General features: G+C 36.7%; 1 protein-coding gene across 1 annotated transcript; it reads left to right on the top strand.

The window, feature by feature from the left end:
- The first annotated feature begins 8,526 nt into the window (after nt 1-8,526).
- ska2 (spindle and kinetochore associated complex subunit 2) lies at nt 8,527-21,989 on the top strand. The gene is made up of 7 exons (XM_079804630.1): nt 8,527-8,630; nt 13,236-13,325; nt 14,230-14,406; nt 15,609-15,683; nt 17,756-17,798; nt 17,878-18,010; nt 21,104-21,989. Exons 1-7 carry the CDS (start codon nt 8,601-8,603, stop codon nt 21,234-21,236), a joined length of 681 nt encoding a protein of 226 aa, XP_079660756.1. The 5' UTR covers nt 8,527-8,600; the 3' UTR covers nt 21,237-21,989.
- Nucleotides 21,990-22,458: the final 469 nt, after the last annotated feature.

Below are 22,458 nucleotides of genomic sequence, written 5' to 3' on the forward strand. Positions count from 1 at the left end.
TGAGTATGAACTGTGATGTAGAGAATGAGTATGAATACTGTGAGTATGAACTGTGATGTAGAGAATGAGTATGAACTGTGATGTAGAGAATGAGTATGAAATCTGTGAGTATGAACTGTGATGTAGAGAATGAGTATGAATACTGTGAGTATGAACAGTGATGTAGAGTATGAGTATGAATACTGCGAGTATGAACTGTGATGTAGAGAATGAGTATGAACACTGTGAGTATGAACTGTGATGTAGAGAATGAGTATGAATACTGTGAGTATGAACTGTGATGTAGAGTATGAGTATGAATACTGCGAGTATGAACTGTGATGTAGAGTATGAGTATGAACTGTGATGTAGAGAATGAGTATGAATACTGTGAGTATGAACTGTGATGTAGAGAATGAGTATGAACTGTGATGTAGAGAATGAGTATGAAATCTGTGAGTATGAACTGTGATGTAGAGAATGAGTATGAAATCTGTGAGTATGAACTGTGATGTAGAGAATGAGTATGAATACTGTGAGTATGAACTGTGATGTAGAGAATGTGTATGAATACTGTGAGTATGAACTGTGATGTAGAGAATGTGTATGAATACTGTGAGTATGAACTGTGATGTAGAGAATGTGTATGAATACTGTGAGTATGAACTGTGATGTAGAGAATGAGTATGAACTGTGATGTAGAGAATGAGTATGAATACTGTGAGTATGAACAGTGATGTAGAGTATGAGTATGAATACTGCGAGTATGAACTGTGATGTAGAGAATGAGTATGAACTGTGATGTAGAGAATGAGTATGAATACTGTGAGTATGAACTGTGATGTAGAGAATGAGTATGAATACTGTGAGTATGAACTGTGATGTAGAGTATGAGTATGAACTGTGATGTAGAGAATGAGTATGAACTGTGATGTAGAGAATGAGTATGAATACTGTGAGTATGAACTGTGATGTAGAGTATGAGTATGAACTGTGATGTAGAGTATGTGTATGAATACTGCAAGTATGAACTGTGATGTAGAGAATGAGTATGAATACTGTGAGTATGAACTGTGATGTAGAGTATGAGTATGAACTGTGATGTAGAGTATGTGTATGAATACTGCAAGTATGAACTGTGATGTAGAGAATGAGTATGAATACTGTGAGTATGAACTGTGATGTAGAGAATGAGTATGAACTGTGATGTAGAGTATGTGTATGAATACTGCAAGTATGAACTGTGATGTAGAGAATGAGTATGAATACTGCAAGTATGAACTGTGATGTAGAGAATGAATATGAACTGTGATGTAGAGTATGTGTATGAATACTGCAAGTATGAACTGTGATGTAGAGAATGAGTATGAATACTGTGAGTATGAACTGTGATGTAGAGAATGAGTATGAACTGTGATGTAGAGAATGAGTATGAATACTGTGAGTATGAACTGTGATGTAGAGAATGAGTATGAACTGTGATGTAGAGAATGAGTATGAATACTGTGAGTATGAACTGTGATGTAGAGAATGAATATGAATACTGTGAGTATGAACTGTGATGTAGAGAATGATTATGAACTGTGATGTAGAGAATGTGTATGAATACTGTGAGTATGAACTGTGATGTAGAGAATGAGTATGAACTGTGATGTAGAGAATGTGTATGAATACTGTGAGTATGAACTGTGATGTAGAGAATGAGTATGAACTGTGATGTAGAGAATGAGTATGAATACTGTGAGTATGAACTGTGATGTAGAGAATGAGTATGAATACTGTGAGTATGAACTGTGATGTGGAGAATGAGTATGAACTGTGATGTAGAGAATGTGTATGAACTGTGATGTAGAGAATGTGTATGAATACTGTGAGTATGAACTGTGATGTAGAGAATGAGTATGAATACTGTGAGTATGAACTGTGATGTAGAGAATGAGTATGAACTGTGATGTAGAGAATGTGTATGAATACTGCGAGTATGAACTGTGATGTAGAGAATGAGTATGAATACTGTGAGTATGAACTGTGATGTAGAGAATGAGTATGAACTGTGATGTAGAGAATGTGTATGAATACTGTGAGTATGAACTGTGATGTAGAGAATGAGTATGAACTGTGATGTAGAGAATGAGTATGAATACTGTGAGTATGAACTGTGATGTAGAGAATGAGTATGAATACTGTGAGTATGAACTGTGATGTAGAGAATGAGTATGAATACTGTGAGTATGAACTTTGATGTAGAGAATGAGTATGAACTGTGATGTAGAGAATGTGTATGAATACTGCGAGTATGAACTGTGATGTAGAGAATGAGTATGAATACTGTGAGTATGAACTGTGATGTAGAGAATGAGTATGAATACTGTGAGTATGAACTGTGATGTAGAGAATGTGTATGAATACTGTGAGTATGAACTGTGATGTAGAGAATGAGTATGAACTGTGATGTAGAGAATGAGTATGAATACTGTGAGTATGAACTGTGATGTAGAGAATGAGTATGAACACTGTGAGTATGAACTGTGATGTAGAGAATGTGTATGAATACTGTGAGTATGAACTGTGATGTAGAGAATGAGTATGAACTGTGATGTAGAGAATGAGTATGAATACTGTGAGTATGAACTGTGATGTAGAGAATGAGTATGAACACTGTGAGTATGAACTGTGATGTAGAGAATGAGTATGAATACTGTGAGTATGAACTGTGATGTAGAGAATGAGTATGAACACTGTGAGTATGAACTGTGATGTAGAGAATGAGTATGAATACTGTGAGTATGAACTGTGATGTAGAGAATGAGTATGAACTGTGATGTAGAGAATGTGTATGAATACTGTGAGTATGAACTGTGATGTAGAGAATGAGTATGAATTGTGATGTAGAGAATGAGTATGAATACTGTGAGTATGAACTGTGATGTAGAGAATGAGTATGAATACTGTGAGTATGAACTGTGATGTAGAGAATGAGTATGAACTGTGATGTAGAGAATGAGTATGAACAGTGATGTAGAGTATGAGTATGAATACTGTGAGTATGAACTGTGATGTAGAGTATGAGTATGAATACTGCGAGTATGAACTGTGATGTAGAGTATGAGTATGAACTGTGATGTAGAGAATGAGTATGAATACTGTGAGTATGAACTGTGATGTAGAGAATGAGTATGAACTGTGATGTAGAGAATGAGTATGAATACTGTGAGTATGAACTGTGATGTAGAGTATGAGTATGAACTGTGATGTAGAGTATGTGTATGAATACTGCAAGTATGAACTGTGATGTAGAGAATGAATATGAACTGTGATGTAGAGTATGTGTATGAATACTGCAAGTATGAACTGTGATGTAGAGAATGAGTATGAACTGTGATGTAGAGAATGAGTATGAACACTGCGAGTATGAACTGTGATGTAGAGAATGAATATGAATACTGCAAGTATGAACTGTGATGTAGAGAATGAGTATGAACACTGTGAGTATGAACTGTGATGTAGAGAATGAGTATGAATACTGCGAGTATGAACTGTGATGTAGAGTATGAGTATGAACTGTGATGTAGAGAATGAGTATGAATACTGTGAGTATGAACTGTGATGTAGAGAATGAATATGAATACTGCGAGTATGAACTGTGATGTAGAGTATGAGTATGAACTGTGATGTAGAGTATGAGTATGAACTGTGATGTAGAGTATGAGTATGAACTGTGATGTAGAGAATGAGTATGAATACTGTGAGTATGAACTGTGATGTAGAGAATGAGTATGAACTGTGATCTAGAGAATGAGTATGAATACTGTGAGTATGAACAGTGATGTAGAGTATGAGTATGAATACTGCGAGTATGAACTATGATGTAGAGAATGAGTATGAATACTGTGAGTATGAACTGTGATGTAGAGAATGAGTATGAACTGTGATCTAGAGAATGAGTATGAATACTGTGAGTATGAACAGTGATGTAGAGTATGAGTATGAATACTGCGAGTATGAACTATGATGTAGAGAATGAGTATGAACTGTGATCTAGAGAATGAGTATGAATACTGTGAGTATGAACAGTGATGTAGAGTATGAGTATGAATACTGCGAGTATGAACTATGATGTAGAGAATGAGTATGAATACTGTGAGTATGAACTGTGATGTAGAGAATGAGTATGAATACTGTGAGTATGAACTGTGATGTAGAGTATGAGTATGAATACTGCGAGTATGAACTGTGATGTAGAGTATGAGTATGAACTGTGATGTAGAGAATGAGTATGAATACTGTGAGTATGAACTGTGATGTAGAGAATGAGTATGAACTGTGATGTAGAGAATGAGTATGAATACTGTGAGTATGAACTGTGATGTAGAGTATGAGTATGAACTGTGATGTAGAGTATGTGTATGAATACTGCAAGTATGAACTGTGATGTAGAGAATGAATATGAACTGTGATGTAGAGTATGTGTATGAATACTGCAAGTATGAACTGTGATGTAGAGAATGAGTATGAACTGTGATGTAGAGAATGAGTATGAACACTGCGAGTATGAACTGTGATGTAGAGAATGAATATGAATACTGCAAGTATGAACTGTGATGTAGAGAATGAGTATGAACACTGTGAGTATGAACTGTGATGTAGAGAATGAGTATGAATACTGCGAGTATGAACTGTGATGTAGAGTATGAGTATGAACTGTGATGTAGAGAATGAGTATGAATACTGTGAGTATGAACTGTGATGTAGAGAATGAATATGAATACTGCGAGTATGAACTGTGATGTAGAGTATGTGTATGAACACTGTGAGTATGAACTGTGATGTAGAGTATGAGTATGAATACTGCGAGTATGAACTGTGATGTAGAGTATGAGTATGAATACTGTGAGTATGAACTGTGATGTAGAGTATGTGTATGAATACTGTGCAGATAAGAGTATGAGTATGAATACTGTGCATATAAGAGTATGAGTATGAATACTGTGCAGATAAGAGTATGAGTATGAATACTGTGCAGATAAGAGTATGAGTATGAATACTATGCAGATAAGAGTGTGAGTATGAATACTGTGCAGATAAGAGTATGAATACTGTGCAGATAAGAGTATGAGTATGAATACTGTGAGTATGAACTGTGATGTAGAGTATGAGTATGAACACTGTGATGTAGAGTATGAGTAGGAATACTGTGCAGATAAGAATATGAGTAAGAATACTGTGAGTATGAACTGTGATGTAGAGTATGAGTATGAATACTGTGCAGATAAGAGTATGAGAATGAATACTGTGAGTATGAACTGTGATGTAGAGTTTGAGTATGAACACTGTGATGTAGAGTATGAGTATGAATACTGTACAGATGAGAGTATGAGTATGAATACTGTGAGTATGAACTGTGATGTAGAGTATGAATACTGTGCAGATAAGAGTATGAATACTGTGCAGATAAGAGTATGAGTATGAATACTGTGAGTATGAACTGTGATGTAGAGAATGAGTATGAACTGTGATGTAGAGTATGAGTATGAACACTGTGATGTAGAGTATGGGTATGAATACTGTGATGTAGAGTATGAGTATGAATACTGTGAGTATGAACTGTGATGTAGAGTATGAGTATGAATACTGTGCAGATAAGAGTATGAGTATGAATACTGTGAGTATGAACTGTGATGTAGAGTATGAGTATGAATTGTGATGTAGAGTATGAGTATGAACACTGTGATGTAGAGTATGAGTATGAACACTGTGATGTAGAGTATGAGTATGAACACTGTGATGTAGAGTATGAGTATGAATACTGTGATGAAGAGTATGAGTATGAACACTGTGATGTAGAGTATGAGAATGAACACTGTGATGTAGAGTATGAGTATGAACACTGTGATGTAGAGTATGAGTATGAACACTGTGATGTAGAATATGAGTATGAACACTGTGATGTAGAGTATGAACACTGTGATGTAGAGTATGAGTATGAACACTGTGATGTAGAGTATGAGTATGAATACTGTGATGTATAGTATGAACACTGTGATGTAGAGTATGAGTATGAACACTGTGATGTAGAGTATGAGTATGAACACTGTGATGTAGAGTACGAGTATGAATACTGTGATGTATAGTATGAATACTGTGATGTAGAGTATGAACACTGTGATGTAGAGTATGAGTATGAACACTGTGATGTAGAGTATGAGTATGAACACTATGATGTAGAGTATGAGTATGAACACTGTGATGTAGAGTATGAGTATGAACACTGTGATGTAGAGTATGAGTATGAATACTGTGATGTAGAGTATGAACACTGTGATGTAGAGTATGAGTATGAACACTGTGATGTAGAGTATGAGTATGACTACTGTGATGTAGAGTATGAACACTGTGATGTAGAGTATGAGTATGAATACTGTGCAGATAAGAGTATGAGTGTGAATACTGTGAGTATGAACTGTGATGTAGAGTATGAGTATGAACACTGTGATGTAGAGTACGAGTATGAATACTGTGATGTATAGTATGAATACTGTGATGTAGAGTATGAGTATGAACACTGTGATGTAGAGTATGAGTGTGAATACTGTGATGTAGAGTACGAGTATGAATACTGTGATGTATAGTATGAATACTGTGATGTAGAGTATGAGTATGAACGCTGTGATGTAGAGTACGAGTATGAATACTGTGATGTATAGTATGAATACTGTGATGTAGAGTATGAGTATGAACACTGTGATGTAGAGTATGAGTGTGAATACTGTGATGTAGAGTACGAGTATGAATACTGTGATGTATAGTATGAATACTGTGATGTAGAGTATGAGTATGAACACTGTGATGTATAGTATGAATACTGTGATGTAGAGTATGAGTATGAACACTGTGATGTAGAGTATGAGTGTGAATACTGTGATGTAGAGTACGAGTATGAATACTGTGATGTATAGTATGAATACTGTGATGTAGAGTATGAGTATGAATACTGTGATGTATAGTATGAATACTGTGATGTAGAGTATGAGTATGAACACTGTGATGTAGAGTATGAGTGTGAATACTGTGATGTAGAGTACGAGTATGAATACTGTGATGTATAGTATGAATACTGTGATGTAGAGTATGAGTATGAACACTGTGATGTAGAGTACGAGTATGAATACTGTGATGTATAGTATGAATACTGTGATGTAGAGTATGAGTGTGAATACTGTGATGTAGAGTATGAGTATGAATACTGTGATGTAGAGTATGAGTATGAACACTGTGATGTAGAGTATGAGTATGAACACTGTGATGTAGAGTATGAGTATGAACACTGTGCAGATAAGAGTATGAGTATGAACACTGTGATGTAGAGTATGAGTATGAACACTGTGCAGATAAGAGTATGAGTATGAACACTGTGATGTAGAGTATGAGTATGAACACTGTGCAGATAAGAGTATGAGTATGAACTGTGATGTAGAGTATGAGTATGAATACTGTGATGTAGAGTATGAGTATGAACACTGTGATGTAGAGTATGAGTATGAATACTGTGCAGATAAGAGTATGAGTGTGAATACTGTGAGTATGAACTGTGATGTAGAGTATGAGTATGAACACTGTGATGTAGAGTATGAGTATGAATACTGTGCAGATAAGAGTATGAGTGTGAATACTGTGAGTATGAACTGTGATGTAGAGTATGAGTATGAATACTGTGATGTAGAGTACGAGTATGAATACTGTGATGTAGAGTATGAGTATGAACACTGTGATGTAGAGTACGAGTATGAACACTGTGATGTAGAGTATGAGTATGAACACTGTGATGTAGAGTATGAGTATGAATACTGTGCAGATAAGAGTATGAGTGTGAATACTGTGAGTATGAACTGTGATGTAGAGTATGAGTATGAACTGTGATGTAGAGTATGAGTATGAACACTGTGATGTAGAGTATGAGTATGAACACTGTGATGTAGAGTATGAGTATGAACTGTGATGTAGAGTACGAGAATGAACACTGTGATGTAGAGTATGAGTGTGAATACCTTGATGTAAAGTATGAGTATGAACACTGTGCAGATAAGAGTATACAGTATAATTATGTTAGGTATATAATTCTAATTTTGTACATACATAGAATAATAGGTTGACCAACTTTATTCAACAAAATGTGTGGCATACAAAAGATTACAGCAGAATACTGTGTGTTCCATACCGGACATTTCAGTGCGGTGTGAGGAAAAGAAGTTAAATCAAATTTGATATAACCTTTTTTATTCATTATTTGAAAATGGGATTGAAAATGCAAAATAATTGTTTTTATTTCCAATAAACTGTATCCCACAGTCAGCATACTCTAACACAAAACTGGACGGGGGAGAAAAACAGATGTATCACTAAATTGAGGATTCATATTATAAACAGTATGCAGTATACATACACTGTAAAAGCAGTACGTTATAATCCCATCCCGAACATACCACCCCTTTTCCGCTCTTTCTCCTTCCAAACTGACCAATCACCGTCCACGCTCTCTGACAGCTGACCAATCAGAGACGGTCTCGCGTTCTGCTGCGAGCTTTATATTTCCGGGGCTGCTTTAGGAATGTAAACTATTCAACATGGAGACAGTTGATAAGCTGGAGGCGATGGTAAGCGGGTTTTCAGGCAAACGTTTACATCAAATGTTTTCCCTTGTAAACTGACGCTATGCGTCTAATTGTTAATAATACCGGTGCCGTCGCGTTAGACAGCGTAATATAGAATAAAACATGGAAAATACATGTTCTGTGTATTCCTCCGACTTCCCCTCAGGTTCGAGGGGAGAAAATATGTAGCTGGATGGCTAACTAGTGCCACTGCTAATGCCAATATTTACTCATATTTACACCAATATCAGTCTTCATATCGTTTGATTACCGTAATGCGCATATTTTGAAACGAAACCTTGGCATTCAGCCCAAAAATGGTTTATTTGGTTCGATCTGATCGACAGTGAGGGGAATGCGCGTGCGGGAGGGCCTGTGCGTGTGCCCGCGAAACTGTTACTCCTATGAGGATCTTACACACGTATAAACTGCTCGGGTTTATACACATCGCAGTTGTTATTAACTGATAAAATGAGTATAAATGTGTCAGATCTTTGTAAATGTTTAGTCTCTGAGGATTTTGATCATTTGCATGCCTGCAAAATCTTAAAAAAACCCATTTTTTGTTATTCAATGATATTAGTAAAACCTTAAATCTGTATTCATGTTATATATTTACACGAGTTTAAATATTATTAGTAAGAGGAGACGGTAGGGGGCGCAGTGTTAGCTTCACTTAAAGTGTGTGTGTACAGTAAATATGAACAATTATGGATGTTACCTAATAAATAAATAAATAAACATTAGTGCTGTCAAATCGATTAATCGCATCCAAAATAAAAGTTTGTGTTTACATATATGTGTACTGTGTATAATTATTATTATGCATATATAAATAAATACACACACATGCATGCATGTATATATTTAACAAAACATATTTTATATATAATTTAATATATAAAATATATACATGCAAATATTTCTTAAGTAAACATGCATGAGTGTGTATTTATTTATATATACATAATAATAATTATACACCGTACACACACTAGGGGTGTAACCATAGTCCGCACCTGGCGGCCATCTTGTCCAGTCAGCTCGCTCACTCATTGTGTTTTAATGGTGCGTGTACTTTTTAAATAACCATAACTTGCTCAATTTTCTACCGATTTTCAAACTTTTTGGTTCGTTATACACATCAGAGATGTAGTTATTACACTGCACACCTATGAAAAATAAGTATGCATTTCAGCCATTTGTAAATCTGTACAGATTTCAGCGAGATACGAGTATTTGTGTTCAGATCACTCGCCTTACATCAGAGCCAGAAAGCTCGCCTGTGACAAAATGGCCGCCGGTGATGACGTTAGAGACTCCGCCGTAAGACATCGAGCCTTTATTATGGATATCTATGTAGTGTTGTCACGATACTGGAATTTCTAACTTCGATACGATACCTAAAAAAATATCGATATTCGATACCACAGGGAAAAAACGCTGCATTTAGGCTACTGTCAAACTTTTTTTTTCGTCTATTGAAAGTCTAAGCAATTAATTTTTATTTTGAAGAGATCGCTTTATATGATAAAGCTTTTAAGCTTTTTCTCATATATAAACGTTGATCAGTTACCATTACAATTATCCCACAAATATTTGCTAACTAATTGTGTTGCAGTAGCTTACATACAGCACAAGGAAGCTTGTTTCAAATTGAATTTAAAAAGACGAGTAAACAGTAATAAAATAAGAACAAATAAACAAATTACAAACAATTGCAAAATAAATACAATAGAATAAAGATACAAATAAAATAGACTGCTTTATTTTTTCAGGTAGGTCTAACAGTATTCAGGTAAGAAACTGAATAAAAAAAAAAAAGTAATACAATTTAAAATAACAACATTTAACAACATTTATTGAACTAAAAAAAAACAATATTTAACAAATAGTAAAAACAGATGCGGTAGAACAAGAAAAAAAAAAGAGTTCAGTGGTGAAAATAAATTCTGAAAATAAATATTTAAGCATAAATAAAATAATTACACTATTGCACACAGTATCAACAAGCAAGCAGCAAAATAAAGTGCACACTGACTGTACTATACTTCATTTTAAAACTATTTAAAACCTAGTCATTTAATGGTTACACTCTAAAAAATGATGCTGGGTTAAAAATAACCCAAGTTGGGTTGAATATGGACTAACCCAACAATTGGGTTGTTTTGACCCAGCGGTTGGGTTAAATGTTTGCTTAAAACAACCCAATTGATGGGTTAGTCCATTTTCAACCCAACTTGGGTTATTTTTAACCCAGCATTTTTTAAAGTGTAGGTGCACTTAACTCAATCTCTTGTAGAGCAACACCAGCGGTAATTCAGGAAAAAATCTCCCAATGCTCCTCGTGAAACTTCAGTCTTTCGATCTTTTACCATCGTGTCTATTCTCAATTGATTTTGATTAATATGCGCGAGGGAGGGAGTGCGAGAGAGTGTGAAGACGGTGAGAGCTGCCCTGTGGACGCCTGTCTGGAAATAATGCAGGGAAAAAATATCGTCGAACGCAGCAGCCTTGAATCGGCCGATACACGTAAAAATCGCAAATATCGGCCCAATATATCGGTCTAACACTGGTGTGAATGCAGCGTAACGGTTCAAATTACTCACGGTATCGCGGTTCTAGGGTCACGGTTTCGGTATGGTTTGGTATGTGCTATGTTTAGTGAAATTAGCACATTTGTCAAATAAAAATAAACAACATAAGAACTTGGGCTGTACGATTAATCGAAACCGAAATTCAGAACCTCTAACCGACGTATTTTTCCCATGTCGGTTATTTCGGTTTTAGTCACGTTACTCCGCCCCGTCCGTCATCGAGTGCCGTTTGCAGACACACACACACACACAGATGGAGGAGCGATTATCTGTGTTTATAGATGCCCAGAATCACTATAGTAACTGCATGTTTTACACAGTTTATACAGGTCAGTTAATTGCTGTTCTAATAGCCTATACGCGCTGCCACACACACACACACACACACACACACACACACACACACACACACACACACACACACACACACACACACACACACACAGACGGTGCGCGCAAGCCCCGGAGATCGCTTTCACTTCCGTCCTCATAAAGTTTGTCAAGTAAATGCGTTTAAAGGCTTGAACATTTAAAGCGATTGTGCACTTTTCAAAAACAACAATACGGAAAACTTATCCGTTCAGTGCTCAGCTTTTTTCTGTGACACAGAAGTGACAGTAAAACACCACTTGGTGGCGCTCAAGCACAAAACGGTCTTGCCGAGCACACATTGATACGACGATGAGGAAGTCAGTTGACAAAGAAGAAGATGAGATGCGCCTAATTCGCCGACTTCTACTACGACCTAGAAGTGTGTACACTGTTGAAGTAACTTACTAACCCTACCAGTGTTGGGGAAAGTTACTTTGAAAAGTAATGCATTACAATATTGCGTTACTCCCTTAAAAAGTAACTAATTGAGTTACTTAGTTACTTTTTAAGAAAAGTAATGCGTTACGTTACTTTTGGGTTACTTTTTCTCACCTGGGCTGAGCTTGTTTTTGTAAAAGTTATATTTTTGTGCAACGGTATCATACCAAAATGTAAATAATAAGCCCCAGGCTGAGGTAAAGATGCAGATTCCCTCATGAACACTAGAGGGCGCAGCTCTGGATAATGGAGAATAGGACGCAGGAGAAAAAAGTTTTACCAATAAAAACAAAAAATCGAGTCATTTTCATCATCAAAGGTCAGCAGCAAGACATTGGTCAATTAAATATAAAGGTAGATTATGCATAAAAATAGTTTAACATTTAATTATTGGAGGTTTGCATAGTATTCTGATTTTCTTCATTTTGAGGATTACAGAATCTTTATTGTGAAAGTGAGATAAATAAATGCTCACATTTAGTCTAGAACTACAATAACCATCATGTTCACACACACACCTCTGCACTTATTCTTCTCAACATGAGCTGTCAGTCAAACTAATGTGAAAAAGTAACTTGTTGTAAATTTGAAAAGTAATGCGTTACTTTACTAGTTACTTGGAAAAAGTAATATATCAAGTTACTTGTAATGCGCACAGCAATCCTCAGCACTGTAATGTCCATGCTTTCTAATGTTAATGTGGAAACTCTGTTCTTCTTCTTCTCAGGCTTTTTTAAATGGCATTATTGACGTGATTGGATATGGGAAACGGACCCCCCTGAATGAGTACTGTCTGTCCAGTGCCCCTTTTATATTGTACTACTGATAACCCCGTTATTAAAGCAGTGCAATGTTAAAAGGGCATTGGCCAGGGATTTTTCTCAAAGGTATGAGGCCGGCCACATCAGCCGCTGTTCGCAGGTGCTCTGACTTCATTGCACTACTGTATTGGACAGCTAGCAGTGCAATAGTATTGTCAAAGCGTCTGAGAGCAGCTTTGCACCGTGTTATTGTAGGTTTGCTCTGTTCTACAGGTGTAATGCTAGCTCTTGGGACCCTATCAGTATTGCCTCTGCTGTCCACTGTGTTCAGAGTAGTGCAATATTGCTAATAGGGTTTCAGGGTTTAGATCGTGCCCTCAGATGCTCCTGATTTTCTGAATGATAACTGACTGCTGGTGTTTAGATCTGTGTCCTTGTAGTTCCAGAAAGCAGAAGCTGATATAGAATATGTGGAAAAGCGGCTGAAATTTGACTTCATGGCAAATGCGCGTGAAGCGGGATCGTTTGAGGTACGTCTGTGTTCATTTATTCTGAAATTCAACATCTGGGCTCTATGATTGAGGTTCCATTCATAAAAACATAATTGACTGTATAATGAGGAATGTCTGATGAATAAATCAAAAGTAGGTCAGAACACTTAAAGGGCCAGTTCACCCAAAAATCATCATTTGTCGTCCCAAACCCGTCAGACTTTCCTTCATCATATAAAGCCATCGAGTCTCTTCAGAACATCTGGAATAATCCGCTCCATCCGTATGGATCAGTTTTAGGATCTCTTTATGAACTTTCTGAAGTTGCTTAGACTGTCAATGGAGGACAGAAATCTCTCAGATTTCATTACAGATATGAAATATGAACGAGAGTCAGTCACATTTAACCATTAAAGACAGAAAAATACATTAAACAGATTTCACACGGCTCTGAATGTAATGGCATGATGTTCTTCCTCAGGATTTGAGTTTTCCAGCACAAATATCTAAACACTTAAATCAAGAGACATTTACTGATATGAGAATTTAAGTCTTGTTTTCTGAGAAACTGAACAAAATGAAGTGAGTTTATGCTTAAAAAAGGAACAAATATCTGTCATTGGTTATGAAAATGACTCATATTTGAATGAAGTTGATTTTTATGAACACATTGGCAGATATTTGCTCTTGTTTTAATCATAAAATCACGTTCACAAGATTTATCTTGTCATTTCTCTTCTCCAGTAAATGTGTTTTGATTTATGAATCTTTTAGACAACATCAGAAGCTTCAGTCAAAGTTATTTAATATTCTAGTGTCTGTTGGAAACTGTATTCTCAAACTTTGAAGTGTCACTAATACACTCATTAGACATTTAGAGCACATACTGACGTGTTGTTTAATTCGAGCTGCAGAACCCCTGTGTAACTCTTGTGTGTTTCAGGGAAACCCTGTTCAGCTGCTGGAGAACCTGTCTGCGATCAAGGCTCGGCACGCGTCCCTCTGCGCTCAGGTGGAGGAGATCGCAGCGGAGCAGAAGCGATCCATGGACTCCATACGAGCACACCTGGACACCACAGTAGAGCTGGTTCAGCAGCTGCAGAACACCGCAGATGTGCAGGTGTGCCTTCAACACTCAACACCAGCCGCCTTTACACTGCTGGGCCCGGGTGCATAAAGCACCTTAAGTGTAATTTTCCCTTAAGTTCGCCCTTATGTTTCCCTTAAACCTAAGGGTGTTGCAGAAAAAAACCCTTAAGAGTTTAAGTGAAACGTCATAAACACTTCGAATTCCCCTTAAATGCTGTTTTTTCACTTAAAGGGTTAGTTCACCCAAAAATGAAAATTCTGTCATTAATTCCTCACCCTCATGTCGTTCGACACCCGTAAGACCTTCGTTCATCTTCAGACACAAATGAAGATATTTTAGTGTAAAGCTGATGCTGAGAAAGGCTTCAGATAGGCCTCCATTGGCATTCAGTACATTTACACTCACAAGACCCATAAAAGGCACTTAAAACGCCGTTACAAAGTCCATCTCACCACAGTGACTCTACAATAATTTTACGAAGCGACGACAATAGTTTTTGTGCGCAAAAAAAAAATCTAAATAACACCTTTATCCAGCTTGTTCTTGTCTTCCGCCTCCACGACGCATGCGCGAGAATGACGTAGCGCCGGCGTTCGGGAATCCATGAAATGCACACTTAAGCCCCATTTTGAGAACTACGCCGAGACCTAAAGCACGATCAGTGTAGAATTCAACAGCTGAGATACGCGCGTCTTCCTCTGCTCGTAAACAAATCTCTTCTGGGTCATGTGTCCGAACGCCGGATCTGCGTCATATTCTCACGCATGCGTCGTGGAGACACACACGGAAGACAAGAACAAGTTGGATAAAGGCGTTATTTAGATTTTTTTTTGCGCACAAAAACTATTGTCGTCGCATCGTAAAATTATTGTAGAGTCACTGTGGTGAGATGGACTTTGTAACGACGTTTTTAGTGCCTTATATGGGTCTTGGGAGTGTAAATTTAGTTTTTTTTGTAGTCACAGGACCGTGTTCACATCACATTTCGAAAGAATTATCATTCCTACAGATTTTCCACCAAAAATCTGACCTGAGGAAGCTCATGAAAAACCACAGTTGCTTTATTTTATGACATAATGGCCCAGAGGAAGCCCCGATGAGGCCTGATCAAGCCCTGGAAGTGACAGTGGAAACGCGGCCACACACACACACACACACACACACACACACACTGTGATCTTCCCATGGTTTGTGGTTCTGTACGTGTGCTGATGGGAATTCTGCTGTTCAAGGTTCCGCCACTGACAGAAGAGGAACAGGAAGCGAGAGATGCTCTCTGCTCATCCATCGCCGCTTTAAATGTAGAGGTGAGACACTTTCTCTCTTCTTTTTTAAACCAAAACTGGTTTTTATCATAATTCAGGGTTTCCGCGGGATCTTAAAAAGTCTACAATTTCAAAATCAAAATTTTAGGCCTTAAAAAGTCTTAAATTCTCAGAAGTATTGAGTTCTAGGTCTTAAATAATTTTAAACAGGTCTTAATTTTCCTACGTCCATGTATCGCTACCTCCTAATGCCCGTTGAAATGCTCCTGCATCGCTTTAGAATGTTTTTTGGCTTTGTTTTTTTAAATTCTGGGTGTTGTAGTTCTTTCTTTCGCTAGTCCAAATATAATTTGCTGTATTACGACTACAAATGAGACCAGCTTGCATCTTAATTGCAGCCAATCAGCTTTCGTGTCATTGGCGCGAGTCTCTTTCGGATTGTACCGCTGACACATAAAACTGATTTTATTCTTCAGCTAATAGTCCTCCAGTCGCATTTCCGCGATTACTAAATACAATGAAAAATCAACTATGCATTTTTTGAGATCCTCCATAATTCGTAATTTCACTGCAAAATAATGGCAAGATGCCAAAATAAACAAGATTTATGCATTTTGTTTATTCTACTGTCATGTGTGACTATAGTGAATCTAACATAATACAGTAAATGTGGTACCCTAATTATGAAAAAAAAAAAAAAAACTTTTTGGAAATTACCACCACAAATACAATAATTTTGATCTCAAAAATCACCAAAAAAATATCCTAGTGGGATTGAGCTATGGGGAAGTGCAAGTTTATCGAATTGTTCAATTTGAATAAATACATTTACTTTGCAAGTAATTTTGTGACTGCATTTCCTTTATAGGGGCAGTTGCATAAACAAAGCCATTATGTTAAGACAGTGTCAATGAGCCACTAGCAGTTAGTCAAGTGGCATTCAGTCTTACTTTTTGTATCAAATTAGGCCAGTCTATGTTTTTATGTAACTGATTTTAAAAAGTTATGAATAGTCTTAAAGAAAAAAATGTATGTCTAACTTGTAAGACTAGTCTTAACGGTTTATGCAACCGGCCCCTGGTCTTCAATTTCATTCATAATGGTCTTAAAAATGTCTAAAAAAGTCTTAAATTTGACTGGGTGAACCCTGCAGAAACCCTGTAATTACACAACTACACTACCATTCAAACATTCGGGGTCGGTAAGATTTAAAAATATATATTTTACATTGAGCGTGTTTACATTCTTAACCTGATTGTGCTTAAAGGGTTAGTTCAGCCAAAATTGTAAATTCTGTCATTAATTCCTCATGTCGTTCCGAACCCGTCAGACCTTCGTTCATCTTCAGACACAAATTCATATATTTCTGATGAAATCCCAGAGCTCTCTGACCCCTCCATTACGGTGGCCCAGTAGTGCACAACACAACGAAATTTAAAAAGCAAAAATAAATTCACAACAAAATTAAGCCACAACACAGCGAAAATGCTCCCGACCACTAGGGGGCACTTGGAGCGTGATAGAGTTAGTCCACTGTTCTGTTCTGAAGATTCGGCAATCTTACAAAGATATCAATACTAAAATCAATTTAACAGGATGTAACAATTGTATATCAACATTAAATATGAATTCAAAACCACCTACGTGTATTACAGCTGCATATTTATACTCGAGAATGCTTTGACCCCTGCCATGGCACATGATGCCTAAGGGGACCACCATGTGCTTGAAACGTATAATTTGTATTAATTGGTAAGCAAAATAATCTTGTTTTCTATTTGAATTAAGATTATTTTGCTTACCCCATTGGCAGATTATTTTGCTTATTTTGAGCAAAAACTCCCTTAATTTTGAGTTATTTTCCCCCAAAACAAGACAAAAACTTTTGCTTGTCTAGTAAATGCTTCTTAATGTAAGATTTTGTAGATATTTGGACTGAAAACAAGACAAAAATACTAAGTAAGAAAAGCATTTTTTGCAGTGTACTGGTGTGTCACTACAGAAATCAACGCTGACACTCGTGCTGCTTAATATTTTTGTGGAAACCATGATGTTTATCAGGTGAATGATGCATTAAAATGCTAATATTTGTGAACGTGTTTCTGTTTCTTTAGGCCGTGCCGACATCAGAACCCCAAACTCAAGCACAGTCTGCATGTAAGGAGAGAAACCCTCATCATAACGGTTTGATCTCGATCAGCTCAGTGGTTCTGATGTCTGCTTGTTTCATCTGCAGCTCAGAACACAGATGAAGAAGTGTCCGAGGGGACATTTGAGACGGTCCCGCGCAGTGTTCGTGGAAACCTGAAGCTGAATGACCTCAACATGCTTTATAAGCAGCTATCAGAGTACTTCTCAGATAAGAACAGGTGAGTCTGCTCATACTCGTGCTAACACACCTTTAACACAGAGCCTTTAACATGACATGTGACGTTTAAGCCAGTGTTTCCCAATCTTGTTTTGAGACGTAAAAAATTCCCACAGCACACCACTATATAAAATCACACAAACAAGATTACACAACTGCATCTGTACAGCTGTAAACACAACTAGGTGTGGCATTTCTCATGAGATTACAGATGCAGTTGTGTTTGCCCACTGTAGGCTACAGACAACCAGAACATCACCTTTTGAGTTAAAACTAGGGCTGAACGATTTTGGAAAAAAATCTAATTGCGATATTTATTTATTTTTTAACCAATATTGCGATTTAATATGCGATTTATTTTCTAAACTCTTTATCTTCTGTATTATTCAACAATACATCATTGTATAATAATGGTGGAAATCTTTAATTGGTACCTCACAATCCGATTCCGATTCTGGGAGTCACGATCCGATTCCAAAACAATTCTTGAAATTTTTCCTTTTAAAGTTTTTAATAAATTAATAAGATTAATATTAATAATTAATGTTTTTTATTATGATATATGTAATTATAAGCTTTTTAAAATAACTACACATTATAACATTTTAATTAAAACAATTGCATGTTAATAATTTTAAATATATAAACTAATATAGCTGCAAAACAAAGTAGTAAATCATAAAGAGAAACAAAAAAAAACATATTACAAGCAATGAACAAAGAGTGCTTTCAGTATTTAAGAGTGTGTGAACTGTGAGTGATTTTTCTCTTTCTCAGCTTTACTGTTGTTTGATTATTAATGATGACATCATCATAGACAGCGGGAGACCTGCATTCACACTAATGCACAATCTCTTTTGAAATATAAGATGTTTTTGCCCTGTCTGATTAATTCATTAAGACATTACTGACGGTGTTTACATTTAATTTTGCGTCATAAAAGCATTTTCAGACGCGTGCTCGCAAGCACTCTTCACAAAGCGCCGCGTGAGCATTTGAAATGGAAAACCTTCAGTCAGTGAGTTTCTAACGACATGAATGAAGCCTTCGTTGAGCGTTTGTAAGGAAAATACCGGCGGGCGAGAACACACACTGTAAGCGCGACATCAAGCAAAGTTTCTCACGGTGCAAAGAAGCCTGCGAATGTCATTGCGATTCGCGCCGTCAACCGTTCCGAACGTTATGAAATATTATTTTATGGTTCGTGCGTGACTGTGTGTGTGTGTGTGTGTGAGAGAGAGAGAGAGAAAGAGAGATATAATGGAAGCAATCAGAATACGGGTGTTTCTAAAACACACCACGCCACCGCGCACCTGCAGTTAAAATCTAAGCTCAGAATCGATCCAGAATCATTGGAGAGATGATTAGCCTATAGTATGAACAACACAATATTAGATGGAAAACACAAACAGTTTTTTTTTTTTTTTTTAGGCCAGGCATATGATATGTGTAACGTGCCAAGTTGATGCTTCTTCTGCAGACTTTACTCTCGCGTGTCACGTGACCAGACTGTAATCGCAGCCTTTGCGGTTAGGAAATCGCGTTATATCATATCGCGATATTATCGCAAATGCAATTAATCGTTCAGCCCTAGTTAAAACTTGTGGATTTTTTTTTCTAAACCTTGTGTCTGCGACTATGGAAAGTGGATGTGTTTCTGGAGGAGCTCCTCAAACTGTCCCACGGACATGATAAAGTTTTAGCTCCTGTAGATTAGCAGACTCTCCTTCAGACTCTCTGTTCTTTAAGACTGGGTGAACCCAAAACCTTCTCTCCGGTCTTTTAAAGAAAATGAGAAGCTTGTCTTCACTGAACGAGGAAGTGTCCGTGTTTTCTCAGCTGTCGCCGCCAATTTGAAGCGAACTATTCGCACACAAAATATTTGCTTTTCCGCTTCGCTTTTTCGTTCTTGATGTTTTAGAGATTCACCCCTTCACGGTTGAGTCCTTTTTTTCGGCATCCTGGCTGATTTGTAGATTGTATGCACAAAAAAACTAATTTCCCATTCATTTCCTATGGGGGTCATTTTTGACCCGAAGGTCCTGAGTGTGACTATTTTTTTTTTTACGACCACTTAGACTTTTCAAATCCTGTCCCCAATTTTTTTGGGGTGTTCATATACCAAGTACTAATAAAGTCACCAAGTTTTGGACCATTCCGATGAAGCTACAATTTTTTTATAAAACGCAAGATCCACTATAGTGGTAAAAATGTGCTATTGCGTGATAAAAATGCTCAATGTGTCCACCGGATGGCACCGATCTCATTAAAAAAATTGCTTTCATGAGGCCTAGGCTTGACTCTAAAATGAAATGCAGCTTTAATAAAAAAAATTAAAAAATCAATATATATATATATATATATATTATTTTTTTATTATATTCGATGGGAAAAAATGGGTCAGAATTATTGCATAATTTTATAATTAATATTTATCTCAAAACACCAAAAAAGAAAAGAAGAAATATTATTGAACAAAAAAATATTTCATTGATTTTACGCAAATCTTTTTTTTAATCTTAATTTGACCCGAAGGTCCTGAGTGTGACCCATAAATGAAGAACCCCAGAGGGTTAATCACAGGAAATGGCGTCTATCGTCTCTATATGGGCGCTCGGTTTTCTTGTTGTTAATCTCATGATACAAAAGATGAAGCTATGATGTTTAAAACGGCACATCTGCTTCAACCTCCGCTCTTCAAATACATAAAACATTAGCCTTTATGGACACAGAGTAAAGAATTCTCAATGGGTGGAGTTATGAGGTTTGACTGACAGTTTGAGGAGCCAATGGTTAAGTCTCAAACTCTTTTAAATGCTTTTTATTGGTTGAACAATTTGTAAAACCACATAAAGGATGACCAATAGCATTCATTTGATAAAACAATGATGAAATATACAAGGTTTCGGCCTGACAGTGTGATGATATATTCTTATTTATAGCATCTATTTGACTTATTTTGGGGGAATTTGATCATTTCCCGTGGCACACCTGTCAACCGGCACACTAGTGGTTGGGAAACACTGGTTTAAGGCAACCACATGATATAGTCTTACAGAGAAAAGTGTTTCCTAATGCATTGTTGTGGTGTCAGGGGGCCAATCAGCACTCAGAGGATGAAGAAGCTGAACATGAGGGTCAGTGATTCTGCAATGAAGACCTTACAGCACCTCAAACTGGTTGAGCTGGATAAGAAAGGACTTGTGTCATTGATGGCAAGAGACTGACCCTAACCGGGACAAAACCGATGCAACCCCATCCAAATGTGTAAAGCGTCCAGTTTCGTCCACTAGTGTGCGCTGGTAAAGCCCCTCTACACACACTACAGAAGATTTCAGGAGCATTTCTCTGTAAAGGTCAGTGTGTCCACACTGCAAAAATGCTTTCTCATTTAGTATTTTTGTCTCGTTTCTAGTCTAAATATCTAAAAATTCTTACATCAAGATGCATTTACTAGATAAGTAAAAATCTTGTTTTCTGAGAAAACCCCCCCACATGAATTGAGTTTTTGCTTAAAACAAGTACAATTATCTGTCCATGGGGTAAGGAAAGATAAGCTTGTTTCTGTTTGAAATCTTGTCTTTTTAATCTTGAAACAAGCTTATTTTTCTTTCCCCATGGACAGATATTTGTACTTGTTTCAAGCAAAAAATATAATGTCATTTTACTTACCTAGTAAATGCATCTGATTTAAGAATTTTTAGATATTTACACTAGAAACAAGACAAAAATACTAAGAAAAGCATTTTTTGCAGTGCATTAACTGGGATTGCATACACGGCTAACGTTCATCAGTCTTTTTAAAGAATAAACGTAATTTTGGCGGTTATGTTATGCTGCTGTATTAAATTATATCATGAGCTGTCAGAGTGTACAGTATAAGAGTTTATATTTTTTGTAAACAGGTGTAACTTCAGAGAGGCAACATCTCCGTAAAGCTGTACGATTCATTTTGCTATGCAATAAAATGTCTTTTTTTATACCTGTGCTTTTATTTATGCTTTACTGAACGAAACACGGCAATAGAAATACATTTTTTTTGTAGCAACAGCATCAACCAGAATCATTTAAACTATATTATTCTGAACAACATTCATCTGTTAACATCGGCACTCAAAGATGTGCATATATTAAGAAGGATGTTCCCTCATTGAACAGTAAATTCAGCGTAAAGGAACACAAGCACATGCCTTACGCATCTAAAATGGAGACGATTCAGACGCACGAGACCTTGAGGACGTCCTGCTCCTGCTCAAGAGCTCTGAGGATCAAACATACAACAAGGAAATTACAAACATTCATTCAATCAGGAGAATTAGTCATATCTAAGGCTAAGGTGTTTAAAAGCCAATGGTAATATCTATTAGGGCTGGGTAAAAAAATATCAATTTCTCGATTTTAATCGATTCTCACTTTTACAAAACAATATCGATTCTTAAATCCCAAGAA

This window comes from Gobio gobio, assembly GCF_949357685.1.
Source record: "Gobio gobio genome assembly, chromosome: 22".
Lineage (NCBI taxonomy): Eukaryota > Metazoa > Chordata > Actinopteri > Cypriniformes > Gobionidae > Gobio > Gobio gobio.